This window comes from Eptesicus fuscus, chromosome 7 (genome assembly GCF_027574615.1).
Source record: "Eptesicus fuscus isolate TK198812 chromosome 7, DD_ASM_mEF_20220401, whole genome shotgun sequence".
NCBI lineage: Eukaryota > Metazoa > Chordata > Mammalia > Chiroptera > Vespertilionidae > Eptesicus > Eptesicus fuscus.
Window position 1 is genome coordinate 53635881 of NC_072479.1, and position 12541 is coordinate 53648421.

Here is a 12541-nt window from a genome sequence, read left to right on the forward strand (position 1 = left end):
TGCTTCAGGAATAATTAGTTTGCCTATGCTCTCCGAATTTAGCTTTGGATGTGTGTGTGTGTGTGTATTCTTTATTGTTAAAAGTATTATAGATGTCCCCCCTTCCCCCCTCCCATTGACCCCCTGCACTCTGTTCCCACCACCTTCCCAGGCCTTCACCTTGGATTGATTTTTTTTTTTTTTTTTTTTTTTAGTTAATCCTTACCCGAGTATATTTTTCCATTGATTTTTAGAGAGAATGGAAAGGAGAGGGAGAGACAGAGAAACATTGATGTGAGAGACATATCAATTGGTTGTCTTCTGCATGCACCCCGACCAGGGCTGGGGAACCTGCAACCAAGGTATGTGCCCTTGACTGGAATCACACCTGGATCCTTCAGTCCAAGGGCCGACACTCTATCCACTGAGCAAACCAGCTAAGGCGGATTGATTCTTTTAAAAATAACCTTTTCTGAAGGATCACTTCCTTTTTCAATGCTTGGTACTGCCACAAAAGGGACACTAAAATCTAAAAAAAGCTTCAGGCCCTACTGAACTCTCATCCTAGGCATGTAGCTTTTTGGAATTTATGCAGTGTCACTGGTTCAAATGATTTTCAGTGCAACTAGACAGTAAGGCATTAGTCACTAGAAAAGGGCTTCTGACCTTTTGACAAAAGGGCGGGGAAAGTGTGGACTTGCACCAGATTTAGTTTGTATGTGTGTGATCCTTTTAGTTTGCAAAGTGCTTTCACATTCATTTTATCTTCAAAATAATAGCATGCAGAAAAGTTAAATCTCCTTGTCTAACCCCTTACAGCTAGTTAGCCCGGTAGTCACACCTTGTCCATAGGGGTTACGTTCCAAGACCCCCAGTGGATGCCCAAAACCACAAATAGTACTGAGCCCTCTGTTTCTCCCTATACATACATACATACCTAAGAGTTTAATTTATAAATCAGCAACAGTAATAGATTAACAACAATAACAATAATAAAACAATTATAACAATTTATACTAATAATAGCCTAGTGCCGTGGTCGGTAAACTGCGGCTCTCGAGCCACATGCAGCTCTTTGGCCCCTTGAGTGTGGCTCTTCCACAAAATACCACGGCCTGGGCGAGTCTATTTTGAAGAAGTGGCATTAGAAGAAGTTTAAAAATTTGTCTCTCAAAAGAAATTTCAATCGTTGTACTGTTGATATTTGGCTCTGTTGACTAATGAGTTTGCCGACCACTGGCCTAGGGCCGTCACAACCATTTGGATGACCAAACAGTGGGCCCTGGGCAGCTGGGGTGTGGGGGCAGGAGCGATCTGTGGGCCCTGGGCACCTCTTGGTCCCTTCCCTAGCCTGCAGCTCCCATCCCCCATTGGCGAATGAGGAACCAGGGGTGGGTGGCAGGGGACGCAGGCCTTGCCAGGCCAAGGCCTCTGCCCCGCCAGTCCCCCCACACACAGGGCGACCCTCGGTTGGGGTGGGCCGGCGAGTGGGTGGGAACAGCGGACCTCTTGGTCCCTCCCACTTGGCCTTCAGACTCCAATCCCCGGTTGCGAATGGGGAACTGGGGGAACCCGGGGTGGGGGTGGGGGGGTGGGGGGGCATGCGAAGGTGCCGGGCCAAGGCCCCGCCCCCCATCACCCCACACACAGCGATCAACCAGCGCCAAGGGCAAGGCCGGCCAGTAGGGGCTGGAGGGGGGGATGGCTGACCTCTTGGTTCCCCCCGCCCACAGGCTCTGATCGCCTATGGCAGTGGTCTGCAAATTCATTAGTCAACAGCCAAATATCAACAGTACAACGATTAAAATTTCTTTTGAGAGCCGAAAACCGACTTCTGCGCTTGGGCCACGAAGTTTCAATCACACTGTACATGTGCGCCCGCACGTGGTATTTTGTGGAAGAGCCACACTCAAGGGGCCAAAGAGCCGCATGTGGCTCGCAAGCTGCAGTTTGTCTACCACTGGCCTATGGCATACCAGTTTCCATTAGTGGGAAGAAGATACAATAGAACAGCCTGGAAATGGCAAGTCTTTTTCCTTATTGATTCTTTATTGCTGGGCTCTAGAGAAATAATGGCCAGGTACCCTGTTGGGTCCCTCAGAGCGCCATCTCTCCTCTCTGCTTAGCCCTGCTGATCATCGGGTGTCCCAGAGCAAGAGGGAGAGAAAAGCTGGACTTAGCAATGCCACCCACCTGAGGGTTGGGGGTAGCAGAGGGACATGGTGACTTTGGAGTTACACAGACTCTGCCAGTTAGACCTGTGTAACCTCTGAGCCTCAGTTTCTTCATCTATAAAATGGGTATGATAATAGTACCAGCCTCAATGGAATGTTACTGGGTGTGCATAAGATTATGCACATAAGGCTCTCAGCTCGGGGCTTGACAGGTAGATACTAAGCGCTCACTGTTGTCACTGTGATTATCTGGCCCCTGCCCTCACTGGGCTTATGAACCCCAGTGTTTAACTAGCAATGTAGGCAGGTGTGGAAATTGCCTGCTCCGTGTCCTGGGGCCCCTGGGAGAACTCGGATTCCAGATTCCCGGGCAAGATGGCTCTGCAATATGAAACCCCTGAGGGTCAGAAGTCCAGCCGGGTCCCAGCATGTGCTCCCTGGGTCTCCAGAGCAATACCCGCTTCCTTCCCTCTCTTCCCGGCACTGTCCTGTCCTGCCTCAGTTGTCACTCGCGCGGGGAATCCCTGCATCTGTGTGCACATCTATTCCCCAGCTCTGTCCTGCACTTGGGCAAATCACTTAACCACTCCGCGCCTTTGTTTTCTCATCTGAAAGCTGGGGATAATAGTGCCCTCCTGGGGTTGTTGATCAAACCAGGTCACCAGGGGAAGCACTTAGAAGAGTGCTGGGACTGTTGTAAGTGGCCATTCAGTGTCAGCTGTTCTGTTATTACTGTTGAAAGGCGAGTCTCCTAGGAGTAGGGGTTCTACAAGGTGCCACTGTCCTGTGAAAACCCTGAATGAGAATCTTCAGCCTCTTTCAGAAACTATGAGCTTATTAGCATAATAAACCACCTGTGAAGGACCTTTTTTAAAAAATATATATATTTATTGATTTCAGGGAGAAGGAGAGAGAGATAGAAACATCAATGATGAAAAAGAATCACCTATCCGCTGCCTCCTGCACGACCCCTACTGGGGACCGAGCCTACAACTCAGGCATGTGCCCTTGGCTGGAATCAAACCTGTGACCCCTCGGTCCACAGGCATCATGATACCAGGCGTCCTCAAACTACGGCCCGCGGGCCACATGCGGGTGTTTTTGCCGTTTTGTTTTTTTACTTCAAAATAAGATATGTGCAGTGTGCATAGGAATTTGTTCATAGTCTGGCCCTCCAACGGTCTGAGGGACAGTGAACTGGCCCCTGTTTAAAAAGTTTGAGGACCCCTGCACTGAGCCAAGCCGGCTAGGGCTGTGAAGGACCTTTTGACTCTTATAAGCATTAACAACAAAGAGTAAAAAGCCTGAGGCCCGGGCCTGGATGTCTGTCCTGTACACCAATAGGTTGCTGGTTAGGTTCCCTGTCAGGACACATGCCCCGATTGTGGGCTCAATGTTTCTCTCTTTCTCGCTTTCTTCCTCTCTCTCTCTCAAATAAATGAAAACATATTTAAAAAAATAAAGTTAGAGGTGAAGCTATTATGATCCCATGGCTGCAAACTAGAAGAAAATATAGCTCAATAAGAATAAGAGACTCTTAAAAAAAAGAAATTATAGCAATAAAAATAACATAGAATTCCAATGAGGAAGAAAACGGGCATCTAAAGGAATCCATGTGGCTACATGGAAAATTGCTAATGAGCCTAAATTTTAAAAGTCAAACTGGGGCCAGAACCGTTTTGGCTCAGTGGATGGAGCGTTGGTCTGAACTGAAAGGTCCCAGGTTCGATTCCGGTCAAGGGCATGTACCTTGGTTGCGGGCACATCCCCAGTAGGGGGTGTGCAGGAGGCAGCTGGTCGATGTTTCTCTCTCATCGATGTTTCTAACTCTCTATCCCTCTCTCTTCCTCTCTGTAAAAAAATCAATAAAATATATTTTAAAAATAAATAAAAGTCAAACTGGGAAAAATGTATTTGCAGCAAATATTCTATAAATACTTAGTATCTTTAACATATAAGAGCTCACACAAATCCTATATAATAAAAATCTAATATGCAAATCAACCAAACTGCAGAAGGACTGGTGGAACGACTGGTCGCTATGATGCGCACTGACCACCAAGGGGCAGACGCTCAACACAGGAGCTGTGCCCTGGTGGTCAGTGCGCTCCCACAGGGGGAGCGCCGCTCAGCCAGGAGCTGGGCTCACAGCTGGCTAGCGCAGCAGCGGTGGCAGCACTAAGGAGCAGTGAGGCAAGAGGTAAGGAGCAGCGAGCAGGCAGGTGGTAAGGAGCAAGGGGTCCTAGATTGTGAGAGGGATCCCGGACTGCAAGAGGGCACAGGCCGGGCTGAGGGACCCTCCTCCACCCACCTCCCCAGCCCCCAGTGCACGAATTTTGTGCACAGGACCTCTGGTATCCTGTATAATAAAGAGCTAATATGCTAATTAGACCAGATAGCAGAACGACCTTCTGGAACAACCAGTGGGAGGAGGCGGGGCCGGGAGGGCCAAGCCCCTTGCATGAATTTCGTGCATTGGGTCTCTAGTACTGAAATGAAAGTTGTGTGAGTGTGGTCTGTCTCTCAAAATATTTTATTGTGCTATACTTAAACATTCTCACCTAAATGAAGCACTTTATGGCTTCTGTTTAGCATATCCAAATTGCCATCATCACTATTTATGTTTTAGGACCATTATTAAGTAAAATGAAGGTTACTTGAGCACAAGCACTGCGATATCTCATCTGTGGATCTGATAACTCAGCCAACTAAGTGACTAACAGTGTGGATACATACACTGGACGTCCCAGTGGGATGCAGCAAGATAATGTGACCTTTAAAACTTATGAATTGTTGCCCGGCCAGTGTGGCTCAGTGGTTGAGTGTCAACTTATGAACCAAGAGGTCACACGGTTTGATTCCCTGTCAGGGCACATGCCAGGGTTGCAGGTTCGATCCCCAGTGGGGGGCATGCAGGAGGCAGCCGATCGGTGATTCTCATTGATGTTTCTATCACTCCCTTTCCCTACCTCTCTGAAATTAATAAAAATATACTAGGAAAAAAAACATAGAAAATGTTGATTTCTGGAATTTTCCACTTAGTTTTTTTGCACCACGGTTAACTGAAACCATGGAAAGCAAAACCAGGGGCAGGTGCTATGTAATTTGATTGTTTTTTAAAGGCAGTGTTGAACTTTTTGTTGCAGGTCAGCAATCTTCTCATAGAAAGCTGTTTCTCTTGGGGTGGGGGGGGGACCCTATCTCTAAACATATTAATAGGCTAGCTACACTATTTGTCTTTGTAGTAAGGGATATAGCCTCTTTTTAAAATTTTTTTATTTTATGTTTTACTGATTGTAGAGAGAGGGAGGGGAAGGGAGAAGGAGAAACATCAATGTGAGAGAGAAACATTGATCAGTTATCTCCCACACATGCCCCAAACCAACAACCTGATTATGTGCCCTGACGGGGAATAAAACCTGCAACCTTTTGGTGTACCTCCAACCAGCTGAGTCACAGTGGCCAGAGCAGATATATATAGCCTTCTTGAATCTCAGGTCCATCTTTCTGGATAATTTTCTTCCTGAAGTATATCTTTAAAAATCCTTTTGGGTTCAGGTATATAGGCAATAAACTGTCATCTTTTGTTTGTCTGAAATGTCTTCATTTCACCTCCTTTAAGATATTTTCTCGCCCAGTACACAACTCTAGTTTAATTATTCTCTCAGCACTTTGAAGATGATTTTCCAGTTTTCTAGTTTCCATTGCTGTTGCTGAGTAGCCTTCTGTCAGTTGTTACTTTGTAGATGTTCTGTCTTTGTGCTTTTTCCAGGAGCATTTGAGGTAGTGTTCTGATAGTCCGACTTTGCCTGTGGGCTCTCCTAGGCTGCCTGGAAAGGTTGGAAGTGTTGCCAGAAGACTACTAGGTGCCTGAGAGATTTTACCAGCAGGGTTAAGTAATTGATTAATTCCCTCATTTGCTTTTCTCAGGGCCACTCAGAATTATTAAGAGCTAGATTGGGATGGACTAGGTACTCTGTAACAACAGCCTTTCTGACCTTTCCTCTGTGTCTAACAAAGCCCAGCCCTGGAACCCAAATGATGGGAGAGAGTCTGTCTTCAGGGGATACTAACGAAGCTCTGGATGCAAAAAGCAGAGCTAAACCCAATTGCTGCCTCCAGACTTGGTAACTCCTTCCAAGCTATTGAGGGCCTTTTACAGCTTTTTTTATGTCAAACTGTCCTTAGAGGCTAAGATGAATACAGGTTGAGTCACTGTCACTTCTTGTTAATACATAGGAGGGAGGAATAACTATTGCATAAATTTTTGTGTTTTCTTTGCAGAATGCATCCTGTCTTGTTCTTGCTGCCCGGCATGCTAGTGCTTCCTCCGCGGTAAGTTTTGGGGGAACAAAGACTGAGAATCATTGAGGCAGCCTGATCCTGGGATAGGGTTGGGGTGGTTTGGCTACCACCCAGATTCATCATTATTCTGAGTATCTTCTGGAGGTGTTTGTTATTATTGTTATTGTTGTTATAACTATTACTATTACTACTATTTTAAGAAGTCATTTATTCAATAGTGTAGTGAGATGAGAATATAAAATATTTTTGCCTAATCTTTTTTAAAATTTACTGTTTTTATTGATTTCAGAGAGGAAGGGAGAGAGGGAGAGGGAGGGAGGGAGGGAGGGAGAGAGAGAGAGAGAGAGAGAGAGAGAGAGAGAGAGAGAGAGAGAGAGAGAGAGAGAAACATCAGTGATGAAAGAGAGAATCATTGATCAGCTGCCTCCTGCACACCCCCTACTGGGAATTGAGCCTGCAACCCGGACATGTGCCCTGACCAGGAATTGAACCGCAATCTCCTGGTTCATAGGTCGACGCTCAACCACTGAGCTTGCCAGCCGGGCATGCCTAATCTTTGTTTAAAAGTTGCTAAAATATACATACCATAACATTTGCTATTTTAACCATTTTTAAGTGTATTAGTTCAGTGGCAGTAAGTACATTCACGTTATTGCACAACCATTAGCACTGTCTATCTCCAGAACTTTTTCATGTTCCAAATTGAAATTCTGTATCCATTAAAACAACTCCCTATTCTCCTTTCCCTCTGCCTAGTTCTTGTAATTGATTTTTAGATAGATAGGAAGGGAGAAAGAGAGAGAAACATCAATTTGTTATTTCACTTATTTATGCATTCATTGGTTGATGGCTTCTATGTGCCCTGACAGGGGATCAAACCCAAATGTCTTGGCATGTCAAGACAGCGCTCTGACCAACTGAGCCACCCTGCCAGAGCTCCACCTAATTCTTTTAACCTCGTATGTACAGAGTAGTTGACCAGTCTTCCCGGGCAGATAGAGAAAACCAAGTTATAAAAAACCAGTCTTCGTATACCTACTTTGCAGGTAATGTAGTCAGCATTTTTTTTTTTCTTTTTCTTTTTTTTTATATATTTTATTGAGTTTTTACAGAGAGGAAGGGAGAGAGATAGAGAGTTAGAAACATCGATGAGAGAGAAACATCGATCAGCTGCCTCCTGCACACCCCCCACCAGGGATGTGCCCGCAAACAAGGTACATGCCCTTGACCGGAATCGAACCTGGGACCCCTCAGTCCACAGGCTGACGCTCTATCCATTGAGCCAATGTAGTCAGCATTTTGACCATAACTTAGCCTATTTCTCTTTTTAGAATTTGAAAGATGTGTTGGCTGACCTGATACCTAAGGAACAGGCCAGAATTAAGACCTTCAGGCAGCAACATGGAAAGACAGTGGTGGGCCAAATCACTGTGGATATGGTAAGGGTTTGGGAATTTGGCTGGAAAAGTAGCTCTGTAATGTGCTTTAGCAACAGTATTGTTCTCTTCACTGACTACTCAAAAGCATTCTGTTCTGTATAAGGCAATGTTGGTGCTTAATGATTTTTATTAGAAATTAGACTTATTTTCTACAGATTTAATAGTTGAGCCTAACCTAATTCACCTATGGGAGGCATGAATGAAATTTCTATTTCTATTTCCAACTCCTTAGATTAGGGGGCCAGAGCTCTCTGTCTTGGAGTCGACGTTGTATCAACCATCCAGGCCCTCTAGAACTGTTTTAGGATGGCTTTTCTTCTAGCCCAAAGAGTCTGAGCAGCTCAGATGATAATCCACAGCAGTGTTTAGCCAGTAGTCTCGTATCTCCTGCCCCTGTAATAGATCCCATTCTGTTTACTTTGGTTGGTGGGAATGAGGGAGTAACAGTGGGCATGAGAAAAAATAAAATTCAACAGGAAAAGGAAGCAAACAGAGGCAGGAACATCAAATAAAGATGGTTATTTCTCAATTTAAAATTTTCATTTCCAACATTAGTAGGTTCCCTTGCAAAGTTCCATACTGTAATAAGTTAACTCATTGGAGATCATCTTTCCCAAATGAAGTCTTACAAGTCAGAGATAAATGGCCTCTCCTAGATCCCATGAAGCACTAACAAGCTCTAGCCTGAATTATTCTGGCCATTGGTTGCATCCTTTTCTTTTCTTTAGATGTATGGTGGCATGAGAGGCATGAAGGGATTGGTATACGAAACATCAGTTCTTGATCCTGATGAGGTAAGAGACCTTCATGTTAATCACTAATAATTATTGTGTTTACTATTGTGCACATCGTATTTTAGACCACTAAGGGTAAGGAAAACAAAATCACCTACCTTTATATTTTGGAAGCTTGAAAATAGGTATATATGGAATAACTGAAAAATAAGTTTACCTTTTTAATAAATCAACTAGTAAAAGTACAAAGCAGAAGTAAGTTTTTTGAAGATTTAAGTTTTAAAAGTTCTACTCTAATTTGTTGAAATGTCTGATAAGAGTGGGACCAGTCAATTATTTCCAGGCTAATAAATTTAAGTTGTATAACGTTCTTACTCTTCTCCTTCAAGGGCATCCGTTTCCGTGGCTACAGTATCCCTGAATGTCAGAAACTGCTGCCCAAGGCTAAGGGTGGGGAAGAACCCCTGCCGGAGGGCTTATTTTGGCTGCTGGTAACTGGGAAAGTCCCAACAGAGGAACAGGTAAAGCAGAAGGACATTGGGCTTTCTCATTCCCCTCCTTTGCCTTTCTCTAATTTCTAACACTTAATCCTGATCTGGCTGTTGGTGGTAGTTTATAAAGAATTACAGTGAACGGGAGGAATCAGAGCAGAGTTCTGCTGTATAAGTGGATTGGGTTGAATTTGCTTATTTTCTTACTCATATGTCACTTTTTCTCTTCTTTTTCTTTGCCTTGTTTGAGTGATGTATCCTTTTCCACAGGTGTCGTGGCTCTCAAACGAGTGGGCAAAGAGGGCGGCTCTGCCTTCCCATGTGGTCACCATGCTGGACAACTTTCCCAACAATCTACACCCTATGTCTCAGCTCAGTGCAGCCATTACAGCCCTCAATAGTGAAAGCAACTTTGCCCGAGCATATGCAGAGGGTATCAGCCGAACCAAGTACTGGGAGGTAGGAAATTTTGGTGCGGTGATTGATGTGTGATGGGATTCAGAGAATAGAATGTGAAGGAAGAAAAACAAATAGAATCTTTAAGAAAATTTACTCCTGAGTTATGCCAGAAACATATTTAACCATTTTTTATTGTGGCTTACTTTTTATCTTTGGGTATATGGAGCATGCTTTCTATCACCAAAGTTGTTAGTTTGTTTAGGGTGGTATGGATGTCAAAAAGAAATTATAATTCTGTAAAACCCTGTTGAAATATGTACACAGGGCTGTTGGAACATTGAAAAGGATGTGACTTTGTCCAAACCGAGGTTATGTGTTTGGATCTCCAGTCAGGACACATAAAAGAATCAACCAGCCTGGCCAGTGTGGCTCAGTTGTTGAGCACATGAACCAGGAGGTCATGGTTCGAATCCCCATCAGGGCATGTGCCTGGGTTGCTGACTCAATCCCCCAATAGAGGACATGCAGAAGGCAGCCAATCAATGATTCTCACATTTTTTACATGTTTTTTTAAATTAATGATTTCAGAGAGGAAGGGAGAGGGATAGAAACATCAATGATGAGAGGGAATCATCGATCAGCTGCCTCCTGCACACCCCCTACTAGGGATCAAGCCTGCAACCCAGGTATGTGCTCTTGACTAGAATCAAACCTGGGACCCTTCAGTCCACGGGCCGGCGCTCTGTCCACTGAGCCACACCAGCCAGGGCTCTCTCTCATCATTGATATTTCTCTCTTCCCCCTCTCCCTTCCTCTCTGAAATAAATAAAAATTTTTAAAAATAAAAACATTGAAATATTTTTAAAATATTGAATCAACCAATAATGCATAGATAAGTGGATCAACAAATTGATGTTTCTCTTTCACTTCCTTCCTCTCTCAAATCAATTTTTTAATTTTTTTTTTTTTTTTTTTTTTAAGAAAGAAAAGGATGTGATTTAACTACAGAGTCCCTGAGGAAGATTTCATAGTGTAGTCTCACACTAAATCCAAATGGTCCCATGTCCTCCTCTTTAAATAAGGAGAATCTTGAGAATGGCAACTCTAGAGTGTGGGAGGACTAATGCCAATCAGCCACAGTTCTGAACTAGCCCACTCAAGATACCTATCAGGAGTGGGAGGGTAGTTAGTATCCCAGAAGTAAGATCCAGGATTCTGAGCTTTATTTTCTGAAAATTAAATATGTGTACTCTGTAGTTGTAGTAGGAGAAGACTGTTGTGCCTGTCCCAATACAGAGTACCTAATTTCCTTCCATCCTCTTTCCAGTACCCCATATACTCATAAACCTGGGTAAAGTACAAGATTTCTGGTTAAGTTTACAGGAGCACAGCTCATTTTCTTTTGTTTCTTAGAGACAGGTAATGTAGGAACACAAGAGTTCCCTTTTGCAAAACAGGTATACGAAATGATTTTGATAATAAGATGCCAACCACCAAGTGGTCTTGAAAGAGTTTACTATGATGCAAGGCACAGAATGGTCTGTGGGCCATATCATGGTCTACTAGTCTGATGAAATCCCCTTGGGATTTTGTCAAATCCTGCTTCATTTGGTTGGTCAATATTTATTTGATGCCAACTGTGTATAGAGAATTATGTTTGCTGTTGGGGGAAGGAGGGAGGGAGAGTTTGCAATTGATATTAGTCTGTTGGGCATTGAGGAGGAGGAGGAGGGTATTGGAATGGCACAGGATATACAATTCACAAGCACTTAAAGCATTCACAGAGCTGCACATCCGTAGATTCAGAAAGCGGTATAACCTGGATATATTCCTTTTCATTTCCCCCTTTATTTTTATTAAATTTATTGGGGTAATGTTGGTTAATAAAATTATATAGGTTTCAGGTATATAATTCTACAAATACGTCATCTGTATATTGTATTGTTTGTTTACCACCCAAAGTCAAGTCTCCTTCCTCATTTTCTTTTTTTAGATGCTATTCAAAATGCTCTTCAGGTGATTGTTATCTGTGTGGGTCACCATAACACAAAAGGTTAAGTCAAGACATTTCCTTAGCCAGCTTGGCTCAGTGGATAGAGCGTCGGCCTTCAGAATGAATGGTCCCAGGTTCAGTTCTGGTCAAGGGCATGTGCCAGATTGGGGCATGCAGGAGGCAGCCAATCGATTATTCTCTCTCATTAATGTTTCTTGTCTCTCTCCCTCTCCCTTTGCCTCTGAAATCAATAAATGTATATACATATTTTTTAAAGCTTAAAAAAAAAAAGACCTACAGTTCTTCTGTCTTAAAACTCATCTTTTAGAAATTTACACCCATAAGTGAGTTTCTGTTTGATTGTCATGAGGAGAAGAGAAAACAGCTTCTTCATACTTTTTAATGGATGCCTACAAGACACTGCCCAGGCATCCAAACATGCCCCGGTGCTTCACACTGTCCTTTGCTGAATCACTGAAATGTGCTCCTGTGCTTGCTATTGCCTCCATTTCAGCATGGCCATTGATGTGATTGTTCCACCACCATCTGTTTGTGAGTTGTCATCTAAGTGTGGCTCTCTCTAGTAAACATGCATGTCAGGACTTTGCCCATCTTCTGGAGAGGACAAGTTATACCTGATGTATTTGTCAGCCTTAGGATGTGTGTCTAATAAGTTCACACTACACAAAAATTAGCACTGGGTTTTGGTGCTTTAGTTTAGTGGTGCTTGATGCTCTTTTTGCTGCTACATCTTGTATCTTTTTTAAAAATATATTTTTATTGATTTCAAAGAAGAAGGGCACATCTTGTAACTCTTACTAGTTAGTAAAGGTCAGACATGCTATTTCAGGTCAGTTTCCTGTTTTGGTTAATTTAACCATGGACTGTTTAAGAAGAATTACATTATAGCATTCAGCTGGTTATTTCTGTTTAAAAATTTATATTAACTTTATATGTGATCTGAGTCTTTATTAGGATCATAAGTTCATCTTGTTTTTTTAACATATATCTCAAGAGAACAATCTGC

The 12541-nt window shown here is 43.3% G+C and overlaps 1 protein-coding gene across 1 annotated transcript in view; it reads left to right on the plus strand.

Moving 5' to 3' along the window:
* Positions 1-12541, plus strand: part of CS (citrate synthase) — a 35137-nt gene that overhangs the window by 12890 nt on the left and 9706 nt on the right. The window contains exons 2-6 of the mRNA XM_008148638.3: positions 6438-6488; positions 7790-7897; positions 8626-8691; positions 9021-9152; positions 9393-9581. Of these exons, the coding sequence (XP_008146860.1) occupies positions 6438-6488; positions 7790-7897; positions 8626-8691; positions 9021-9152; positions 9393-9581 (546 nt within the window). The remainder of the gene's footprint in view (positions 1-6437; positions 6489-7789; positions 7898-8625; positions 8692-9020; positions 9153-9392; positions 9582-12541) is intronic.